This window comes from Lycium ferocissimum, chromosome 11 (genome assembly GCF_029784015.1).
Source record: "Lycium ferocissimum isolate CSIRO_LF1 chromosome 11, AGI_CSIRO_Lferr_CH_V1, whole genome shotgun sequence".
Taxonomy (NCBI): Eukaryota; Viridiplantae; Streptophyta; class Magnoliopsida; order Solanales; family Solanaceae; genus Lycium; species Lycium ferocissimum.
The window spans coordinates 46,058,799-46,084,005 of NC_081352.1; the positions used below are offsets into that span (position 1 = coordinate 46,058,799).

Consider the following 25,207-nt stretch of genomic DNA (forward strand, 5'->3'; position numbering starts at 1 on the left):
ACATGTTTTTTGTGATCCTGGTGTCTGAAATTACACGGTAATGTTCATGTATTTTTAACACACAAAAAAAAAAAGGCAACCCATGTTCCGGTTAGAAAATGGTGTTGTCTATTCAACTTCATAACACTGCATATGTGGTATAAAAACGTACGTATTGTTTCCGAAACTGATGAAGTTGGTTTATTTTTTGCAATTTTTTTTTTGGATTGAAATCATATAGTTGTGCTGGTCATGTTAAATACGCAAGATGTGTTTATTAAACTAAAACAAAAATGAATAAAATTTACTAAAATATACGTTCATAAAGTGACACAACAATTGACAAAGAGCCTGTTTGGATTGGCTTATTTGGGTGCTTTTAAGTCAAAATAGATTTTAAGCATTGTTGGTGTTTTTGTAAGATAGAAAAAATGCTCTTAATTAAGCACTTGTTTGTAAGCCAAAATAACAAAAATAAGCAAAAGTCATAAGTTATGCTAATCAATGACAACCATTTATTTTTGTTTTAATAATTATTCATTCTATTGTTTTATTATGAACATTTCATCGATTTAATAAATACTTCTCAAAGAAAAAAACTGTACTTCTCAAAGAAAAAACTATGTCCATGATAATCTCTAACTATAAGTGGATTAGGTGAATAACTTTTCAATTTAATCAATGGCATATATGATACAATTTTATAATCAACGTTTCCTGTTCAAAAAGGAGACAAAGGAGATAAAACGTAAATTTTGAATGAGCAAGCTGTCACAAAAAATAAGAATATTCACCTTTCCGTTTTCAATATTATAGATATATATTGATGAAATTGATGTTTATATTTATTATACTACTATCTTATGGTGGCGATATTCATGTAAATCACACCACACCTTTCGTTTTCTTTCACAAATTTCCTTTCGAGTGCAGTGCATCTATGAAAGCTTCAAAATTGAAGGATAATTTTCGAATATTATTCAAATTTTATCATCCAAAATAATAAAGTTAACAATTGTTATAAAAAAGGATTAAAATAGGGAATGCGAATTAAATGCGGAGGGAGATTTAAAATATACATGTTCTTTATATTGTAGGGTCTCTTTTATATCGGATGGAATTATAGAAAGCGTAATAGAACATACATGTTTTTTGTGATCACAGTGTACGAAATTACACGGTAATGTTCATGTATTTTTAACACAAAAAAAAGGCAACCCATGTTCCGGTTAGAAAATGGTGTTGTCTATTCAACTTCATAACAACGCATATGTGGTATAAAAACGTACGTATTGTTTCAAAACCGATGAAGTTGGTTTATTTTTTGCAATTTTTTTTTTTGATTGAAATCATATAGTTGTGCTGGTCATGTCAAATACGCAAGATGTGTTTATGAAACTAAAACAAAAATGAATAAACTTTACTAAAACAATTTAACTCCGTTAATTACTCTATAGATGCAGTAGTTTTCAAAGAGTATGCCTCGTATGATGAGTTAGTTGATGCAATAGCGAAGCAGGTGCGAATAGATACAAGTATCAAAAAAATCACTATCAAATATATGATCGACGGTAATTTCATGCCTATGGAAATACACAATGACATGAGTGTCCGGGTGTATGTTGAACAGAAGAAAGAGAATAGGCAGTTCGGGATGTATCCGTTGTGTATCACAACAACTGATAGGACGCGTGAATACAGTCTATCGGGCAAAATTGTTATTCAAGGTAGCCTAGCAATAGCGGATACAAATGGTATACAAGAAATGGATGCTAATGATTCGATAGCACTGGCGGCATCAGCTTCTAGTAAGGAAATAGTTATATTCGGAGGAGAGAACGATTTGATAATTTCAAACCGTAATCACAAAGAAGTCATGGTAAATCAGGTATACAATGATAAGGAAACTTTGAAAGCTGTGATGACGAAGTATGCTATTGACAATAGATTTCAATTCCGAAACAGAGAGGTCAAATTCGTTAGGTTAGTTAGTTGATTTTTTTGATGTATTTGTATGTCTCTATAAATTCAATACTGTTATGTTAGGGTAGCGTATTAAACTGCTTACATGTATGTCTACTAAATTTGAATACATGATTATATGTGTGTTTTGATTATTATATATTTTCTAAATTCAACATTTTGAATAATCATATGATGTGTATTTTTATTTGTATATGTATATATACATATCCGTTATTGCAGCTACACCCTTGCATGTCTTTCTAGACAATGTGAGTGGAAATTGAATGCTTCAAGTATCAACAGATCAGCTATATTCAAAATCAGAGAGTTCGTGGAGAAACATACATGTCCATTGAAGGATAAGGCGTATACGCAACATCAAGCTAGTAGTGGTTTTATAGCTGGCATTATTAAGCCAAAATTTAGAAATTATAAGAGGAAGTATGTGCCTAGTGATATAGTAGATGATGTTAAAAATGATTTTGGGGTGGATGTGCCATACATGAAAGCATGGCGTGCTAAAGAAAAGGCTATGACGGAGTTAAGGGGCGAGCCAGCCGAGTCATACAAGAAATTGCCGGGATACGTATACATTTTGGATAAAACATACCCAGGTTCTCATATAAGAATGAAGAAAACATCTGAAAATGAGTTCTTGTATCTTTTTGTAGCATTGTATGCCTTTATAAAGGGGTTTGAATGTTGTCTCCCCAACGTGGTTGTAGATGGCAGCCACATCAAAACAGCATACAATGGGACATTTGTTTCAGCGAGCACGATGGATGGTGCAGGTATTTCAAAATCGATCATTTTAGTTATATAAAAAGCTCATAGAACTCAAAAAAAAAAATTATGTATTCAACTGATTTTGCAGGGAATATACTACCTTTGGCGTATGGCGTGATTGATTCAGAAAATGATAAGTCTTGGACATGGTTCTTCGAACAGTTCAAGGAAGCTTATGGGCTACGGGAGAGCATGTGTGTTGTATATGATAGCCATGAATCCATCATCAAGGCTGTATCCAATGTATATCCTAATGTTCCCCATTTTGCATGCATATGGCATCTTTGGAAGAATGTATACAATAAATATAAAAAGAGTCACAAGGTGCTGAGTGGGGTGTACTATGCAATGGCAAAAGCGTATACACAGGATGAATTTGACATGCTAATGGAAATGGTTGCGGCGGTGGATATTCGTGTAAAGGATTACACAGGTTAGCGGAAGGGAAAAGTGGTACGGGTTTTATGCTCCGACAATAGAGCATGGACAATGACGTCTAATATCGCTTTGAGTCTATCAATTCGGCTCTCGTACAAGCAAGAGAATTGCAAATATTTGATTTTCTTAAAGAAGTTAGGATTATGTTTGGGCGCTGGAATTTCACTAACCGACAAAATGGTTCATATACATTCACAACACTTGGGAAGAAATTCAATGAAATGCTTTCCATTAATGAGCATAAATGCGTGCATGCATGACGGTTAGTTTACGTATGTATTTTGTGTATTTAATTTCTTTGGTATATTTCATGGTCTGTATGATTCTTATATTTATATATTAGTCGAAATACGCCTGTAACATGCTAATATATTTTTGTATGGTTTCTTAGGTAATACCGTCAACCGAATACGTGCACACGGTAATTGATGAGGGGCGGCATTTCATAGTTTGTATTGAAAAAAAAGACATGCGATTGCAAAGAGTTTCGATGGAGGAGATTCCCCCTTGCGTACATTTTGTTCTTAAGAAAAAAAAAATCTCACAATGACCGACAACTATTGCTCAAAAATATACAAACACCGAAGTTGTGATGAAGACTTATGATATCCCAGTTTATCCTCTACCCGATGAGAGTGAATGGAAAATACCTGGATACATTTTGGAAGAGGTAGTTTTTCCACCGAGATACAAGAGATCGCCTGGAAGGCCAAAGAAGAAGTGCGATAATTTTTTATCTGAATGGTTTTTAACTAAACGTACAAATTCGTGTAGTAGGTGTGGACATGTTGGACACAATAGGCGTTCTTGTACAAATGAGCCTCGAAGAAAGTAGTTGGTGTTTCCGTTCTAAATCTTGCTTTCTAATGTTTTTCAATATTGGACCAAATCAACTGCAAAGGTATGTTTGTTTGGAACACTGAATAAAGGAAACGATTTTATATGAAAGCATTGAAGTGTTTGTGGTGTATTTTGTTCATGATTTAAAACTAAACCAATACTAAAGTTTAGTACTTAAACAATACTAAAGATCTGAAAGCAGAAACAGATTGTTTGAAGGAATGATATCAATCAACTGTGTTCTACAGCTATTTGAATGATTTGTATCCAAAATATCCCGGAACCAGAATACAATTTTATGTGGATACAGTTTTGTGTGGATACATTACTGATTGCAGATATACAAAATCTTGTTTGGCTGTATTCAACATATCTTTGATTGCATATACGGCTATGTGTGAATACAACTCTGCATACAAAAAATAGCTAGTTGCACTAACTTGTATCCGGATATTAAATCCAAAATACGGCTTTTTGTGTGATACGGCTTTGTGTGGATACATTGCGAGTGCGGTGCAAATTAAATCGATGGATGTATTCAACATCTGCGATACTAGATACAACAACGTGTGAATACAACTACGAATGCGTATACAACTATTTGCACTAACTTGTATCCAAGATATTCTGAATCCCAAATATAATTTTGTGTGAATACAGCCTTTAAGTGAATACATTACTGAGTGCAGATACAATTTTGTGTGGGTGTATTTAACATATGCTGATTACAGATACAACTATGTGTGAATATTACTATGAATGCAAAATAATTGTTGCATCATTCGATGAAATGCATGTCCAAAAGTTTCTTAACTACAAGGTGTGTGTCCTCATTTTATTCAAATAACCATCAAAATTGTGTATTGTTTATTCATACTATGAGATACAACACTGTATCCAACATATGTTGCATCACACGAAAATGATTCAACTCTGAATACAACTATGAGATATAACAAAACATGAATACATTGTAAAAAATCAGAATGTATTCATTAAATGAGTAACTGAACATTGAGTATTCATACTAACAATTGCCTTTTAGTCATCAAAAAGTCAACAACATAAAGGATGAAAACACCATCATAATCTGTTTTACAGTTAAGAAACTTGAATCTAATTAACTATGTTTAATTCAACTTGATCAAAATCTATCAACTCTAATTTGGAGGAGCCTCATTGTCGCTTACGGCATCAACTTCAATCTTCTTCTGAGCGTCCACAAAAGTGCACCATATCTCATCTGAAGTAACTCGGCATCAAGATCTTTGGGTGGAATAGCTTCTCCGTGACTCATATACTCCACAAATGCAACAACATATATCCCGCAGTCCCTACAAATATGAAAAAGATATGTATTTTAAAACAATAATTTATCTGCGTATATGTAAGTATAGAGAATAAAGAAACAGACGTACATCTTTACGGACTTTCTTTGTGGCATTGTCAACAAACACAACTTCAAACTTATCGGCGGTGCTTTGTCTTTGTATGCGGGTGATGAGTAAAATCAATTCCTTTTTTTTTCAACATAGAAGTCAGTGAGATGTAAGTACAGAGGCAACAGTGAGGCCAGTTTGTCTATTTCCTCCTTAACAGCTGCATCATGACCCGCTAATCGGTAGGAGTCATAAACATATAAACGTCTGTCCATGAATGATAGGACTGCCAACAGCCAATGATTTTTATCTTTCATGTTGACTGGGATAAATACATAGTCAACAAAATGCCACGGACAATGCATTGCAACCGGTGGCCTTTCACGTATTCACATAAAATATCTTCCTGTTTTCCACCGCTTGTTGCACCATCCGGGTTAGCATACACTTTGTTTATTGCATCAATTTTTGTCATGAAAACACGATCGACGGTGGTAAACTTGAATTTGCTACTTGTGTCATACTTTGCTTTCTTTCGGAAGTAGTAAAAGATGACATCAATGTGTTGCATAAAAAAAGTATATAAACGATGGCGTGGAAGACATACTAATATATACTATATTTGAAAAATAAAGATACATCGCACCTCATCATTCCACATCTGTCCATCCATTGACAAAAGGTAGAACCAATTTTTGTCATTGATTTTCTGAATACCAAAGTCCATAAAATTTGGCAGTGTTGCCTTCCCTTTTTTGTAATGGTCCTCTTTATTCTTTCTATAAATTAAATACAAAATACATGTAACAAAATTATTGAAAAAAATCTATTAAAACAGCTAAGTGTGGTAGATAAAATAACTTAGTTGGTATCATGTCTAACAAGCAACCCCTCCCTCAACCATTTTGAGAAGTCAGCAAAGAGATTTTCATCATGTCACCCCGTGATGGAATTATTCTCGAATGGGTGTTTTTTGTCTAATATCTCGATCACTTAACTGAACTACTCCGCAATTCGCTTAAATCAAGTTAAAATGCAAGAAAAAATGGAATACAAGCATACAAAAATGAAATATGCAATAATACAAACCCGAAGTTGAGCCAAAATTTGTCATATAGGGGGATATTTGCAATGGCCCGGGACGTCTATCTTTACACAATGTCATCACATTTCTTGATATGGTATTTTGAAATGGAAGCAATTCGTCCGCCAACTCAAACTGAGCCACATGTTGTAGTCCCTGAACAATCTATTTGTCATCACCGATGTTCTGCTTTTTCTCTTGTTTTGAATCAGCTGCACCATCATAAACTGTAGTAGACGATACACCTTCATCAGGGCGTAAATGGACAGTTTTGTCACCAACTGACATGGGACTCCCTTCATTGCTATGCATGACATCAAGAGCAATGTGGACAACATCAACTGTTCTTTGAGATGACTCAATTGGGATCTAAGATCTGAAGCCCTACGATAACATTAGATGACACTTTTTAACGGAATTAAGTAAACTATAAAACAGTTACCAAAACTTTGAACAAAAGAGTTATAAAATAGGATTAAATACGGTTTAATACCTCTGATTCAATGTGTCGTCCAAAAATGACACCTCCTTCGTGAATCTCTTCTGTATCATCCCTTACTGTATCTCCACTAGAATTACCCTTGGTGACACAAGCATCCCCCACTAAGCCCTATGTGTAAGGAAATACAGTATTAACATTGTATCGATGTTCAAAAAATTGTCACCTGTATCTATATATACATGTTGTTAGTAGTGAATACATTAAGTTGTATTTGTTTGCAGATTTAATCATATACAGTAATATATACAAAGTATACTTATAGTCATAGATACAGTCATGTATACACATACAGTCAGTTATATCAAATATCGGTATTCGTATACACAGACAGTACATATGTAGTTTAAGTTGTATTCATGTATACAGCCAGTTCGGTAATTAAGAAATATTCTATTCGTTTGCAGATTTAATCATATACAGTCATATATACACAGTAAATTATATTCATATATAGAATCATGTATACAATACAGGGTATGCAGCCACTTGTGTTCTCAGGTTGTATTCATGTATACAGACAGTACATATCTACATGGAGTTGTATTCATGTATACAGTCAGTGCAGTTGTATTCATTTATATTCATGTATGCATATAATTAGACATCAATAAAATTGAAATACAATGAAATATAAATAAAGAATACAGATAAAAATGCTGATACAGACAAATTACCTCAGTTGGAATATGAGTTGTGCAAGTCTCATTGTGATTTGGTGGTATATCAAAGATGTTGTCATCAACTGAGCGATGTATTCCAATGTCATGTCGCTGAAATTTGAGAATGGAATTTCCCCCGTAAGGAAAAAAAAAAAAAAAAAAGGTATATTTATTTGACTTGAATATAGTAGTGTTTTCAATTGTATTGTTTTACCTTGTCCGAATCATTATTCCCTTTGATAGTTAGAAGAACCTTTGTGAAGTTGTCATTAATCGTTGTGCGAAGATCATTAAACTCGTCTTTGACCTAAATTTTGAATTAAATATCAATATAGTATGCTTATCATACACTTTAACACATGATATAAAAATAATTGAAAGCTATAAATTACTCTTACCAACTTCTTAAAATCATCAAATTCTTGCCTTATGAGAGACAACTCGTCTTGTTTGTTGGTTGTCGGGATGTCATGCTAGACAAATGGGGTTTTTGGATGCACTTGCTGATTAGAGTTTGGAGAAACTGGCATTTTAGATTGTACAAAAGGTATCTTCCCAGGGGTATTAATGTTGGAAGTTGGAACTGTTTCGGGGCAAGGACTTGTTTTCTTGGATGGAGAACCTCCAACAGGTCTCTCCTTACGTTTCTTGTGAGGTGGGGTAGAACTAAAATCATCATCTACAAGCATCGGGGCGGTGGTAGTTCAGTGCCACACCAATGACAAGCGGGGCAATTGAAGACAAACAACCTCATTAATGGTCGCACTATGTTGTCAAATGAATGATCTCAAGCAACATTTCAATTTCATCGTATATGTGTATAAAAATATATAATGCAATTTGTTATGTATTTGTAATTTATATACATACACCATTTTATGTATTCATGATTATGTATGTATACAAATTAATATAGAGAAATTAAGATAAAAAATTCAAAGAGTTGGAACAACAAATTACCCAAGTTATCTTCTTTAAACATGCCGTCCATCAGGTCTTTAAAAGTTGGTTGGCTTTCTATGGTCCTCCAATTAAGAATTCTGGGGATGTTGTCACCCGACTTAACTGCAAGAGTGTTGTCAACACATGAACAACACTCGTACAACCATACTTGCATGGCAAGGGGCATTCCATGAAGCCTATAAAACTTTTTCTCGACAATCATCCTCTAGCTGATACTTTTGAACAAATCGCAGAATGCTAACTTACCCCATGGGAAATCCCTGTATCTACCAGTCTCCACCAATTCAAAATGTAGCCTTGGTATCCTTGTAGCATTCTTCTCATTGGACAAGATATACGTATGTATGAAATATAATATAGCAATCTTAACGGCATCGCCATCATTGAGGCCCCAATTTTTGTCCATGAAGGAATCAACCAAATCTGCCTTTTTTGGCAATTTTTTAGAACCACCAAAATATTGTTCCAATATTCTGTTTTTCCGTTTTCGGTTGACTTTAAAATCGTCTTCATGGCCAATACACTTCAAACCAAAAGAATGAGTGCGAATTCCTAATAGAAAAGCGCAATTCCCCGCCATTTATGTCCATCAAAAGCATCTAGAACTATCCGTGAGCTCTCTCACCATGCAAAGACCTCAAAATCTCGTGCTTGAACCTCACAATGCTGCATCTGGAGGAATACACCAAAGCAAGTATCCCCGAATAATTTGTACTGCTCATCGGTTAGTTTGTCCTTAAGCTGTTTAAATACCTCCGTATTTGTGTAACAACTCATGTGCACCGAATGTGCAGGAGGATCTTTCACAAAGAAATGATTAAATACAATATCGATAAAAACATGATCAATGGTACAGTATATCAAATCTAAATACAGTCATATATACAGTGTATCTATTTTTTGCATCGTGTTCACATAAATATGTTGTATTCACACCCACTACAAAGTAAAATACAAATACAAAAACTCTAAAAAAAAAGTAAATGGCAAGGTGCATAATGTAGAATACTCATTACAAAATATATTGTATCAAATCTAAATATAGACATTTATACAGTGTATCTATTTTTTGCACTGTGTTCACAGCTATGTTGTATTCACACCCACTACAAAGTAAAATACAAATACAAAAACTCTAAAAAAAAGTAAATGGCAAGGTGCATAATGTAGAATACTCATTACAAAATATATTGTATCAAATCTAAATACAGACATTTATACAGTGTATCTATTTTTTGGACTGTGTTCACAGCTATGTTGTATTCACTCCCACTACAAAGTAAAATACAATAACTCTAAAAAAAGGTAAATGGCAAGGTGCATAATGTAGAATACTCATTACAAAATATATTGTATCAAAACTAAAATACTCAATTTATACAGTGTATCTATTTGCATTGTATTTTCACCAGTAAAATCATATACAAAATACATACACAGAATATGACATTGTATTCACGACTAAAATCAAATTAAAATACACTATCAATAAAAAGGGGAAAAATTGTATCAAACATTGAAAAACTAAAAATACACAGATACATTGTATTCGTAACTTCATGAAAAGAAATACAAGACTCTCCACCGCTTTTGAGGCACATCTACAACAATATTTTTTTCCTTGCTCCCTGAAGCGTCATCGATGAGTTTTCTCCGCTTATCAGTACTAGGTACGGATGCTTTGGAATTTGATAGAGTCTGAACTACATCTTTTCGTTTGATATTACTACTAAAGGCAGCCATTCTAGCAACAGAGCCTGCAATTTCTTGTTCATCTTGAGAGATACACAAATCAAAAGATGGAGCATCATCAAAATACTACACATTATTGGGTATACCTCTAGTTATTCTGCTTGGAGTGCTTCCGTCCGCCATTAACCCCAAATTCGAAGCTTCTTCAAAAACCCTAACAATGGCGGACACTTTTTTGCATAAAAACGCAAAACCCTGGCAATGAAGTAAAATTTGTTCCTTAAAATTATAGAGGGCAAGATTGTAGAGAACAAAATACACAATAGAAAATTAAAAAAACTACCCAATAACTTACCTATTAGTGCGCGGCTACAATTTAGGATGAGTGAATCAGGTGAGGATCGTGTAGAAGGGAAATGGAGAAAAATTCGGAGAAGATTGATACAGGATGAGAGAGAAAAATGGTTTGAAAAGTGTGAAATGGGGATACAGATTTCTTTTACTGTGTTTTACCGTGTCAGTTATTAAATGTGATTAACATATCAATGTTTGCTATGGAAAGTAATTAAGACAAACTATAGCTACTAAATATAATTACATAGTATAAGTTTGTCATGCCATGTAAAAATCCCAAAAAAAAAGGTTCAAAAAGGCTCCATTTTAGGCTTAATACCCCGAGGTGGCCCTTCGGCCCAAACTAATCACAGGCGCTAGCCGCTCATTCACTACAAAAAAACAATTGAATCGCCACAAAAGATCGAAAAGTCATCACTAAAAGGTTCGCTGCAAAAAGAACAGGACTATTTCTGGTGACTTTAGTCGCCACTAAAGATCAACGAAAAAAATTCATATTGAGCCTTCAAAAAAATCGTATCATTGTTGTATAGAATATGTATCACTACTGTCTATATATAGAAAAATGTATAATATGTGTATAATTAGTAAGTATACATTAATTACATATTTATTAAGCAGAAATTTTACGTTGATTATACATTTATTATACACAAATTATATAACAATGATATATTTTCTATACATATACTTTTGGGATACATATTCTTTACGATAATGATACAGTTTCTATACGTGTGATACATTTTTCTATACATATACATTAGTGATACATATTCTACACAATAATGATACAGTCTCTATACGTATAATACAGTTTCTATACATATACAGTAGTGATACATATTCTATACAAGAATGATATAGTTTATATACACATGCTGGAATTAGTTGAAAAATGGCGAGAAAATAGAATTATTTTGAAAAGGCTAAAAAATGATCTTTAAGATTCTTGGGCCACTAAGTGTCAATAGTTTCACCCGGATGGCCATTTGTGTCCTTATCCCTTAAAATTAGGAAAATTTACTTGTTATAGCTACTTTTACTACCTATTTAATGTTAATAACTACCTTTTATTAAAATTAATAATAATAGCTAATTAATTTTCTAAATTACCCATTCTAGATACAACGTAAGAACTTGCACTTATCGCTTATCAAATACATCGTAAATAACGGTAAACACTATCCCAACTTCCCATTTTTGAAACTCACGTAATATACATTACGTTTCTCTCTCCCTTTCCATTAATTTTTTTCTCCCCAGAATCTATCCATTACCATCAATCACGATTTCACTACAATTTATTGTGCCGAGATTTGTGGGTGGTGGTGTATTTGTGTAAGTTTTCATTATTTTGTGTATTTTGGTCAATTTAATTCAATATTTTCGACTTTTTTCAAGATTTTTAACTTTCAATGCTTAGGGTTTCCCAATTTGAGTAGTGAAAAACATCAATTAATGGCAGATGAAAGCATATCTAGTAGGGTTACAAGAGGTATCCCACATACTCTTCAAAATTCAGATTCCCCTTCTTTTGATTTGGGTATTTCTCTGCAACAACATGATGTTGCTGCAGCTTCTGCTGAGAAATTGGTTGCTGAAAGGAGATCTAAGAAAATCCATGATCCTGTCAGAATCAGAAATCCTTCAACTGTTAATTTGGAGAAAAAAATGATTCTGATACTGCCACAAAGAGGAGAAAAACCTCTGATGTTGCTTCTAGTAGCAAAGGGAAGAATGTTGTAGAGACAACGGCATACCGAGAACAACAATTAACGTGAACAAGGTATATTTTTTGATTATATATATATATATATATATATATATATATATTTTTTTTTTTTTTTTTGTGAATAAAATTGTATTTTACATGTTGCCCAAATTCGGTTAATGATTCATGTATTTTTGACCGCATCCGTAAGTATAGTTGCATGTATTTATTGATCTGAACAATTCATTAATAGATGGGATAGCATTCGTATGTATTTTGTATTGTTTGAATTAGTTTTGTATTTGAAACATACATACAACTGTATCATGTATTTCAATAACCATATTTGTTATCAATTATCAAACTATGTATCTTGTATTTGTAATTCCTCACATTTGTGTATTTTTTTAAATTAATAACAGGTTTATGTATGTTTTAAAAGCGAGTATGTGTATGTGTCGATAAAAGGTGTATTTGTTCAACTTTTGTCAGCTAAACATCTTAATAACTGTTTTTTGTTTGCATGTATTTATTGATCTGAACAATTCATTAATAGATGGGATAGCATTCGTATGTATTTTTGTATTGTTTGAATTAGTTTTGTATTTGAAACATACATACAACTGTATCATGTATTTCACTAACCATATTTGTTATCAAATTATCAACTATGTATCATGTATTTGTAATTCCTCACATTTGTGTATTTTTTTAAATTAATAACAGGTTTATGTATGATTATATATTTTTTATTCTCATGTGTTGCCATTATATTCAAACTTTCAGGCCTCAAAATTCCTGGTTAAATGTCCCCCCCCCCACTCAACCGATACGTTATGCTTCATATATGAACCATAACATTAAAGATGAGTTGAAGGACAAACTGACCGATAGACAATTCAAGCTATTTTTCAAAACTATTTTTGGACAATATATGCATTTATAAGTTGACACCGAGGCAGGTCGGTCTTATTTAGGTGTTTTATGGTTGTGGAGTTGAAGCGTAGTAATAGTGATGCGTTTGTTATCGATATTAATGGGACGGAATTGACATTCGATTTTTTGAGTTTGATTTAATTATCGCTCAAGTGTTGAATGGGTTGAAGTTGTTTTTGACGAGGGTCCTAACATATTGTTGGATGAATATTTCGGTGGTTAATCAATAGTGTTTTAAAGATGACTTTAAATAAGTGCTTGAAGACAAGGATCGGGGTATTGGTGATAAATACGATGAAGATGTAAAGATTGCGATCCCGTATTTCATTCATAATTACATACTTTCAAGTGAAAAAAGGAACGTCACAAAATCCCAAGACATCATTTTGACTTGGTGGAGAGTGAACAATACAATGAATATACATGGGTAAGGAAACATTTGATGATTTGATTTAGAGTATTCACCACAAGATGGACAAGTCGAAGCAGCTTTATTGTCTACTTTGGGTTTTCCTTTTGCTATGCAAAGGTGGATATATGAGTCCGCTCTAATGTTGACCCTAATTTAACGGTTAAACCGGAAGCCGAATCCCATGAATGTTTAATTGAGAATAGTGAACCAAAAGCCATGCTTAACTACTTGATGTCAGGCATGTTTAAGGACGGTGAGGTAAAATACTTACATTAAATACATGCCTATCAACTAGTATTTACACTTGCATTTTGTGTATTTTAGTTGCTGCGTATTTGTAAAATACAGAGAGGTTCTAAACTGACAGTTCACAATATATTTATGTAGTGACATTCTTAAATTCAACAACATTGTTCCGACCATGTGGCAGGTCAAAGCTTGGTCCGCGTCCATACCCGGTCAATGTACCTGCACCACCACCTCAAATACACCAAGAGGAAAATGAATATGCAGATTTTACCACAACACCTCCCCATGTTGCTGCTGCCAAGAAAACTCAAAAGAACGATGCTTCAAAATCTCCACCGCACAAGAAGCCTAGGAAGATATCAACAGTAGCATTGCTTGTTCAGAAGTCACCAACCACATTCCCAAAAAATTCTACAGTTGGACAATCATCTAAAAATCATTTGGTAGATAAGTCGGTTCAATCAAAGGAAAAAGAAAAAGCTGCTCCAAGTGTCCACCGTGTTCCTGTTGATGACGTATCTACCAGCAAATCAGTTGACCTTACAAGTTTGAGGCAGGAATTTAATCAATTTAAGCAGGAAGTAAGTTTATTCATTTTTGTTTTAGTTTAATAAACACATCTTGCGTATTTGACATTAATTAAAGACAACTATATGATTTCGATCAAAAAAAAAATTGCAAAAAAAAATAAACCAACTTCATCGAGTTTCGGAAACAATACGTACGTTTTTATACCACATATGCGGTGTTATGAAGTTGAATAGACAACACCATTTTCTAACCGAACATGGGTTGCCTTTTTTGTGTTAAAAATACATGAACATTACCGTGTAATTTCGGACACTGTGATCACAAAAAACATGTATGTTCTATTACGCTTCTATAATTCCATCTGATATAAAAGAGACCCTACAATATAAAGAACATGTATATTTCAGAAATCTCCCTCCAGTTTTAATTCGCAGTCCCCTATTTTAATCCTTTTTTATAACAATTGTTAACTTTATTATTTTGGATGATAAAATTTGAATAATATTCGAAAATTATCCTTCAATTTTGAAGCTTTCATAGATGCACTGCACTTGAAAGGAAATTTGTGAAAGAAAACGAAAGGTGTGGTGTGATTTACATGAATATCGCCACCATAAGATAGTAGTACAATAAATATAAACATCAATTTCATCAATATATATCTATAATATTGAAAACAGGAAAAAGGTGAATATTCTTATTTTTTGTGACAGTTGCTCATTCAAAATTTACGTTTTATCTCCTTTGTCTCCTTTTTGAAAAGGAAACATTGATTATAAAATTGTATCATATATGTCATTGATTAAATTGAAAAGTTATTCACCTAATCCACTTATAGTTAGAGATTATCATGGACATAGTTTTTTCTTTGAGAAGTACAGTTTTTTTCTTTGAGAAGTATTTATTAAATCTGATGAAATGTTCATAATAAAACAATAGAATGAATAATTATTAAAACAAAAATAAATGGTTGTCATTGATTAGCATAACTTATGACTTTTGCTTATTTTTGTTATTTTGGCTTACAAACAAGTGCTTAATTATGACTTTCCTTTCAAGTGCAGTGCATCTATGAAAGCTTCAAAATTGAAGGATAATTTTCGAATATTATTCAAATTTTATCATCCAAAATAATAAAGTTAACAATTGTTATAAAAAAGGATTAAAATAGGGGACTACTAATTAAATCTGGAGGGAGATTTCTGAAATATATATGTTCTTTATATTATAGGGTCTCTTTTATATCAGATGGAATTATAGAATGCAAGTTTAAAATTTATAGAGATGATGGGTTATGGGCTGATTGATCTATTGGCCATTGTTTAGCGCATCTTAACACAATTCGTCTTAAGTTCATATAAATTTTGAGCAGGATAGGACAATGATCCCTTTATTGATTCTTCCATTATTTCGACCTATCCAAGTTCAATTTAAACCGTTCTTTGGTCACCCCTAATTTTTCGTCATACAAGTGTGTATGATTTTTTAGGCTATAAGTTACAAAGTCTTTTTTTTTCTTTTAAAATCCGTCAAGTCAAAATTAGAGGTGGGCGTCCGGTTCTTCGGTTCGGTTTTTCGATTTTGGTTTTTTGAAAGAGGATACCGAACACCAAACTGAACTAATTCGATTCGGTTATTTGAAGTTCGGTTCGGTTCAGTTTCGATTTTTCTAATTCGATTTTTTCGACATGGGCCTAAAATGGGCTATTTTCTACTTGTAAAATGGACTTTCTTTTTAATTAAAAATAAGCTATTTGTGTTTCTCTAATTTAAAATGGGCTATTTCAATTCATTGGAATTCACAAACCTGGCCATATGGTTACACATAGAAACTGACTGGAAAGAAACTCATAAATGGACTTCACCACTTTTCATCATTAAGAGCCTTAACTAGTTAACTGGGAGTATAATACAATTGAAAAGAAAACCAAATTAATACTGGTTGGAATATATGTGTGATCTCACGTGGATTTGTAGGCCCGTTTCCTACTAACCGGTATAGGGAAAAATAGCAATTAAATAGACATCCAAGATTTTGTCCACGATAGTCGATAGGTGCCAGTTAATTAATATATACCATCAGCAACCATTGCACTCAGACGTAGAGTTATTTTTGTCCAAGAGGGAAGTCAATTGACCCCACTTCCCAGAAAATTAGACTATATAAATAGATAAAATTATCACAGAAGAAATGTTCATATGGTAAGTTCAGTTAAACCGAAATACCGAAGAACCGGTAACCCATAGCCGAACACCGAATTTATTTGAAAAAAATAACTGTAACCGAATCGAAAACCGAAAAACCGAATTAATTCGATTTGGTCCTGTTTTTCGGTTTTCGATATTTATGCCTAGCCGTAGTCAAAATGCATTATATAAATTGGGACGAAGGGAGCAATATTTAAAATAGAGAAATAGAGGGATCAATAAATATAAGCTCGGGGCCAGCTTTGGGCTGCTTGTCAATATTTAGCCACAATTTGAAATGTAGCTGAGAAATAACCACTATATAAGATAGAGATAACATCTTGACAAAATACCATTAGCTAAAACATAAAATAACTCCATGACACAGCTTCACATGTGGAACTGCAGAACGATGTACTAGAGTTAAAAAATTTCCTAGAGTTTCAAATTCGATGAAGGAGCTCAAACCTTTATCCGTTCAAATATTATCCGTTCAAATTGTAGAAACGATTCATGGAGTTCAGTTGATACCCCAGAACAAGTTTCCTCATAAAGTTTCTCTATATTTAAGTAGAAGTACTTTTATCAACTTTTATTTCCGTATTAAAAAATAGCTGATCACTGGACAATTTTGAAACATAGGAGAAAACTTAAATAATGGTCCAAAATGGCTATTTTCCCAATTAAATCCGAGGGATTAAGCAGATGGCCCCTAAATCGTCATCACTAGTACCCCCTTTCTTTCTTCAAAGCTTTATAAATAGACTCATCATGTCTGTCAATTAGCTAGTAACTTGAACAGAATTTCTTAAGTAATTCACTTCTCTTAGTTTCAATTACTGTTACCAAACCCAAAAGCATATTACTACGTCTTTAATTTCTCTCCACCAAATTTAAACACTACAATAATTCCACTAAAAGAAGCAGAAAAATGGATGGATTTGGTGTTGAGGCTAAGATTACACGTCGGAGTGACAATCATCATCCTACTATTTGGGGAGACCATTTTCTTGCCTATGCTCATCTCTCGGTAAATTTGGATGCCTATTATGTGATCATGTCTTAATTTTAACACTGTCTATGCTTTTGTCCATTTATTTTCAGTTGAAAAACTAAAAAAAATGATTTAGCTATGAAATTTATCATTAATAGTTCTAGGATTTTTTTTATAATTCGTCGTGAAATAGGATTACCGACAATTTTTTGTTGTTTAGCGACATGAGTTGTTCGTCGCTAATTTCGACATCTTACTATAGTTATTCTCTTGATCTATCTAGGGCAATTGATTTTGTAGTCATTTACAAATTAATTTTTATTTTTTTGTCCTTTTTACAAGAGATTTTCATTTTCACTCGCAAGACATCTGAAAATAATACAATTCAAAATTGGAAGTGACCATAGGAGACCATTTCCTCATCCCCGCACATCTGTTTCTAAATAATTTTTTGACTACAAAGAAATAACAACATGCTACTATTTTTTTACTTACTCGTATAGGGAGCGACTGAATGGGAAGAGAGGGAACATGAGGATCTGAAAGAAGAAGTGAGAAAAATGCTAGAGATATCTCCTTCCAAATCTTTGCAAGAACTTGACCTGATCAACACAATCCAATTGCTTGGAGTAGCGTATCATTTTGAAAATGAGATTGAGGAATCATTGAGTAACTTTTATACTTGTTATGAAGAATGGATTAGTAAAGTTAATGAAAGTGACCTTCATGCTGTTGCTCTAAGTTTTCGATTGCTCAGGCAACAAGGCTATTATGTCTCATCTGGTAAGTAATACTCCCTCCTATTCAATTTATGTTACATTGTTTGACCGAATACAGAGTCTAATGAAAAAAGAACTTTTGAAACTTATGATTTAAAACGAGTCTTAAATATTTGTGTGACAATAAATTATATCATTGAGCTTAAATGAGAATTTTATAATAAATTATCTCTTAATATGGAAAGATAACATTTTTTTTTTTTTGAAACGAGACTTAAGAACTGTTTGGATGGAGAACTAAAATAAGAAAGTTTAAAGTCAAACAAATTATAAGCAAAAAAAAAAAAAAAAAAAAGTTGGGGTAGGCTAACTTATTTTTTTTAGCTTATAAGCTGTTTTTAGCTTATAAACTGCTTTAGATAAGCTAAACCAAACGGGCCTAATTATTTTTTGGGCTTATTTTATGCACAAAATAACTTTAAGCTGGTCAGCCAAACACTCAAAAAAACTGAAAACAGCTTATAAGCAACTTATAAGCCAATCCAAACGGGCTCTTAAAAATGTGACACATTATGGGTTAGGACAAAGAGAGTAGTATAATCTTGGTTAGGACAAAGAGAGTAGTATAATCTTTCTTCCCAATACTTAACATTATGCAATTGTACAATATTACTCGAGCTTGTTGCTGATAAGAGTTTAACTTTTACATATTGATGGCCTAAAAATATTATGAAGCAGATGTTTTTAAGAAGTTCATTGACGATCAAGGAAATTACAAAAAAACATTGGTTAGCGACGTGCCAGGATTGTTGAGCTTGTACGAGGCAGCACAATATAGAGTACAAGATGAAGAAATTCTTGATGAAGCAGTTAATTTTACCATCACTCATTTGAAGCTACTGTTACCTAAATTGAGCAATTCTCTAGAGATGAAAGTCAGCAATGCACTAAAGTATCCAATTAACAAAACTATAGTGAGGGTAGCGACGAGAAAATACATATCGTTTTACCAAGAAGATAAATCATGTGATGAAATTTTACTGAATTTCGCAAAATTGGACTTCAACATATTGCAGAAGATGCATAAAAGGGAGCTGTGTGATATCACAAGGTAACTAGCAACATAGTCTCACTAACATCACAATACTGAATAATTTTTTTTTTTCCTAAAAAAATTACTAAGTTTAAGATCTCAATTTATATTTTAGGTGGTGGAAAGAATTGGACTTGGCGAAAGCATTACCTTTTGCAAGAGACAGAGTAGTTGAGTTGTACACCTGGTCTTTGGGTGTGTACTTTGAGCCACAATATAAGATTGCCAGGAACATAATAACCAAAGTGTTATGCTTCATTTCTATTACTGATGACATCTATGATACCTATGGAACGCTACATGAACTTACTCTCCTCACAAATGCAATAGAAAGGTAGGAGTAGTATTCTTTTCTTTGTACATTTTAATCATACTGATCTCTCCATTTCAGTTTAATTATATGGTAACATTTCCTTTTTTAAGTTCATTGTAAAAAGAATACCGCATTCTAATATTTCAAATAATTTTCTTAAACTTCTCATTTCACATATATATGCCCTTAATCAGAAACTTTTATAGCCAAGCAAATATTATGAAATATTTAAGATCATAAGTTTCAAAAGTTTTACAGCCACATAAATATTATGGCATTTTATGACCACGATTTCAAAAGTTCTTATTTCTTTCTCAAACTCACTGCTTATTAAAACTTTGCCACATAAATTGAAACGAAGAGAATAGTTTACAACTTTTATTTTGCCATAATAATTTGTAAGTAATTAAGAATTTTATTAATGATCTCACCTGTATCCGCCATAAACGTAGGTGGAACATTGACGCTACAGAACACTTACCATCATATATGAAGCTTTTCTACAATGCTCTTCTAGATGTTTACAGTGAAGTGGAGAAAGATTTGGCGAAGGAGAACAAGTCATTTCGAGTCAACTATTCTATAGCTGCGGTAATTAATTGGGGATTGTTAGCAATTATTTAGCTAATCCAACAAATTAAATATGGGGCGGAGCTACCATTCTACTTATTGGTGCGGCTGAATCCAGTAGCTTTGATCCCTACCCTTTATTTGTTGATTCTCCCACATCGGTTGTGGTATGGGTGTTTAGTCTCCTTATATGGTCTTGGGCAGTCCTCCCTTTATCGGCCAGCTTTTGTGATTGAGTTAGGCTTAATATCCATTTCTTTACATGTTTGAATTCTTATATATATATATTGTCGAGGCCTGCGCGTGTAGGAAGTGTTGCTTTTGGAGTTGAGTTAGGCTCAAGATCCATTTCTTTCGTAGTCCCACCTTTGAGTTAAACGTTTTAATTAAGGAGAATTCATGATTTTTTTACTCTTGTACCTTCAATATTCAGAAGAAGAAGTTGGTGAGGGCTTATTTTAAAGAGGCCAAATGGTATCATGGGAACAAAGTCCCAACAATGGAGGAGTATATGAAGAATGGAATTCAATCTAGCACTAGCCCATGTCTTGCAACAGCTTCTTTATTAGGCATGGGGAATAAAGCAACCAAAGAGGCTTACGACTGGATTGCAAGTGAACCTTCAATTCTCGTTGCTTCCGGTATCACTGCAAGATTATCCAATGATATTGTATCACACGAGGTACACAAATTTTTGTGATCATATTTTTATTTCTCTGGCAATATATGGACTTTTGATTTGTGTTTAAACAAACTGATAGTTTTATGAGAAAATATTGGACCACGGTCTAAAATTTTGTAAGTTATTGTCAACGTTAGACGACATGAGTCTAATATTTTGATAGTAAGGTTGAGAAATATATAGAACAAACATTATACTTGAGTCTAACATTGTTCTGAAAGGCAATTTTCCTAAGGCGCCTATATTAGCACAACTTATAAAAATGGGAAAAAGTCAAATATACCCCTCTACTTTAATTTATTGGCTAACTGTACTCCGTTGGCCCAGTAAATGATTAAATATACTGCCTTTGTTAGCCAAAGTATACACATATACCCCTAAATGAATGAAAATCCCCAAATTAGCCCAAATTACCCTTTAACTAAAATTACTAATGCCCCATAAGTTAGACCCGACCGGACCCGACCCAACCCAAAAACTAATCACCCCCTACCCTAAAAAATATAAATTAATTTCTATATTTTTTTTCTAAATTTGCAAGTGATTGTGTTTTCTTAAATTTAAGGAATATTTGCTATGCTAATTAAGAAGAAGAATATTATCGTAGTGTTGTGTGTAGTTTAATTTTAGCTTAGTTTCATATATATATATATATATATATTGTGTGTGTATTCTAATGTTTTAGCAGAAATTTGCGATGTTAAGAAGAAGAAAATATTATCGAGTAATAGTGCGATTAATTGAGTATGTTTGTAGTTATTACTACTGGTGTTATGTGTTTTTTAATTTTAGCTTTACTTGTTTTTCTTAATTTCGAAGCATAAATTTGCATAGTATTATGTTAAGAAGAAACGAGAAAAGAAATTATTTGTCTTATAATAGGAGATTAATCTAGTATCTTTGCAGTTTTACAAGTTAATTTCTGTAGCTTTTTTTTTTTTTTTTTTTTGTGAGTATATTGGGGTGTGGGGAAATTATTTTTCGGGTCAGGTCGGGTCCAACTTATGTGGCATGGGTAATTTTAGTTAAATGGGTAATTTTGGTTGATTTGAGAATTTCCATCCATTCAAGGGTATATGTGTATACTTTTGCTAACGGAGGGGTATATTTGACTACTTTGGCTAACGAAGGGTAAAGTTAGCCAATAAACTAAAGTAGAAGAGTATATTTGACCCTTTTCCCTTTAAAAATTGGGGACGTTTGTGTAAATCAGCCTATTGAGGTATTTTATAATTGAATAACAAATATATATACTTTTTCCTTTTACGTAGCAATTATGAGTTCAACAAAAATTATTGTGCAAGTTAAGTACTCCATCGGTCCCAAAATACTAGTCACGGTAAGCTTTTCGAGAATTAAACTGCGTGAACTTTGACCAATATTTTTTTAATTCTATTGATACTTATATTTTTCGAATAGTTTTTATAATAAAATATTAAATTAATATAATCCACTTTAACTCTGAAAATTAGTTATATTGACTCAAAACGCGACAACTACATTATGGTACATATAGAAATATAGCTTGATGATCTGGATTCTTTATACCATTTAGTTCACATAGCAATTCCGGCTCTTGTGTTGTTTGTCTAATGATTGTTGCTCTTATGGATATGCAGAGAGAAATAGAAAGAGGAGATGTAACAGGTGTTGAATGTTACATGAATGAGTATGGTGTCACAAAAGAAGAAGCAACCACGGACATAAGGAAAATAATAGAGAATAGTTGGAAGGATATAAATCGAGGATGCCTTAAACCTACAGCAGTACCAAGGGTTTTACTCATGCCAGTGCTCAACCTTGCTAGAATGTCGGAGTTTGCATACACAGATGAAGATGCTTATACTTTTTCCAAAAATAACTTCAGAGAAGTCGTTTCTATGGTGCTAGTTGAATCCATTACACTGTGAAAACTTGATAAGAAAAAAATAAAGAGAATACAATAGAAAAGAATTGCAATTCTCTAGAATGCTTATATTCTTTTTTGTTTTGGTTGAAAGGAGAATATTACATATATTTATTATGTGTCATTACAAATGGAGGTACTAGCATCAGCTTTACGTTTCAAAATAAATTTATCCGAAATTTGTCTAACAAAAGAAGTTTCTACCAAACACATGAACTTTAAAGTGGGCAAAAATGTTGACTTGTTGCTTCCAGGGAAAACACAGGAGAATGCTTATATTTAGGATAAGCTAAATGTAATGGAATGAATATTGTTACTAGTTTCATATAAGTATATTAAGTTATTGGAGTTGAACTCTTTTGTTTGTACTCTTGTGTCATCTTATGAATTTTGGACTTGGTATTACCTTATTACTCCCTCCGTTTCAATTTGTTTGTGTTACTTTCTTTTTTAATCGAGCTAAAATTGATTATTGCTCTTATACAGTTCGAACAATGTGATATCTCACACCGGGTAAGTCCTTAACCTTTCCCCCTCTTACTAAGACTACAGAATGTTCTTGTGAATTATGGCCAATACCGGGTATATAAGCAGTTTCCGTTTAAAAAATAATGTCTTTTTCCCTTTTTAGTAACTCTTTAATTCCAACTTTTCCACATGGCATGTTTAAGACAACAAAATTAATGGATAATTTAGTACATTTTAAATATCTTTAGTTTAAAAAGCAAATTAATTGAAGTATTCTATTTCTTCAAGCTACTGTGTCGGTAAAAGCTCGAAACAAACAAATTGAAATAAAGGGACAAACTTTCTTGTTTTGTAGTTTTAAGGGCTAGCTTACTTGCTATAACCATTACCATTAATCTAACGAATTCGTATAACCTATGGAGAGAGAAGAATGTATTCACGTCAACTAAAAGTTAATTAAAGAAAGTATCTAAAAGGTAATTTTTTAAAAAGAAAAAGTAATTAATAGGTCAAAATGCATTAATTGTGTAAGATGAACTTTGAGAGGAAAGGGTTGAAATGTCATTGAATTCACATAAATGACTTAAATATCCGAGTGAATTTATTGTCCTAGCCCCATTTGGGCCATTGTGGCAAAAATTAGTGTGGCAGATTTGATTTTTCCATTTAGTCTAACCGTTTACACTTACAAGTATGCAAATATCTAACACATTACAATGGTAAAAGTTTAGTGTAAAACCTTTCAATTTATTCATAAAGAGGCCTTCAACGTTAGCTGATAAAATTAATTATCCAAAATCTCATGATGAGGAAACAACAACTCATTCCTCAATAAATGAGTGGCATCTAATTAACACTCCTCCCCCACTCTCATGGCTGAATATATGAAGTGTAAACAACGTAACATGGGGTTTAACGGTGGGTATTGTGACGCACCAAATTCTAGAAAATTTTCATAGAATTACAAAATGAAGATTCGATCGGGCAAAGTCAGGACATCACATACGGATTATGAAGGACTGCTAAGTCAACAGGAACCCTTCCCACTTCTTGCAATAAAATGGGCCTACTTTTTTTTTCATGTTTTTGCTATGGTGATGTACGAAATAGGCCAAACAAAGCCATTTTTTTGCGCGGAGTGCCCTTCTTTTAGGGTGGTCTTTAAATTTTGCCCCTCATATTTGTGGTCTTTAAATTATGCCCCTCATATTGCTGGTCTTTAATTTTTGCCCTTTGCATTGCAACTTTGAGCTTTCGCGCCGAAATAATGAGGTTCGAGTTGTTCGCCTCGAAGCATAAATTAAAAAAAAATCGCAAGACAAGGTTTAAGGTCGCGTGTATACTGGGACCGGCATACTTTTGTTAAGGAATTACATTTTTATGCGGACCGGCATACCTAAATGCCTTATGGACTTGGCGTAAGTATCTTACCCGGGTCCATAACTTTGATAATTAAGCGAAGTTATGCGGTGAGAGCGTACTTTTAATGGGCTTAAACTTTTATGCGGGACCGAGCATAACTTTGTGAAGGAATTATCAAAGTTATCTTGGACCGACACACATCTTGAAATCTTGCCCATAAAGGCATAAGTATCTTAAAATCAGTACTTTGGTAATTCGCCCGAAAGTTATCTTAGGGGCATACTTTTAATGGGCAAACTTTTATGCGGATCACGGCATAAACTTTTGAATGAATTATCAAAGTTATGGGACTGACATGCTTATGTAAATGCGCCATAAGGCATAAGTATGCGGGTCGCGTAACTTTGGTAATTCCTTCCATGGTGTATGC

General features: G+C 33.1%; 2 protein-coding genes across 3 annotated transcripts; both read left to right on the forward strand.

Moving 5' to 3' along the window:
- The first annotated feature begins 1,582 nt into the window (after nucleotides 1-1,582).
- LOC132038411 (uncharacterized) lies at nucleotides 1,583-4,755 on the forward strand. Its single transcript, XM_059429084.1, has 5 exons — nucleotides 1,583-1,962; nucleotides 2,185-2,735; nucleotides 2,819-3,163; nucleotides 3,946-4,069; nucleotides 4,698-4,755. The coding sequence occupies exons 1-5, from the start codon at nucleotides 1,583-1,585 to the stop codon at nucleotides 4,753-4,755; spliced, it is 1,458 nt and encodes a 485-aa protein (XP_059285067.1).
- Nucleotides 4,756-17,381: 12,626 nt separating this feature from the next.
- LOC132037663 (sesquiterpene synthase 15b-like) lies at nucleotides 17,382-23,334 on the forward strand. Of its 2 annotated transcripts, none has more exons than XM_059428210.1 (7): nucleotides 17,382-17,700; nucleotides 18,168-18,447; nucleotides 19,119-19,494; nucleotides 19,592-19,810; nucleotides 20,242-20,380; nucleotides 20,793-21,041; nucleotides 22,661-23,334. In XM_059428210.1, exons 1-7 carry the CDS (start codon nucleotides 17,602-17,604, stop codon nucleotides 22,949-22,951), a joined length of 1,653 nt encoding a protein of 550 aa, XP_059284193.1. In that variant the 5' UTR covers nucleotides 17,382-17,601; the 3' UTR covers nucleotides 22,952-23,334. The 2 variants fall into 2 exon arrangements, with proteins under 2 accessions (XP_059284193.1, XP_059284195.1); XM_059428212.1 differs by having other exon boundaries at nucleotides 17,384-17,700; nucleotides 19,122-19,494.
- The last annotated feature ends 1,873 nt before the right edge of the window (nucleotides 23,335-25,207 follow it).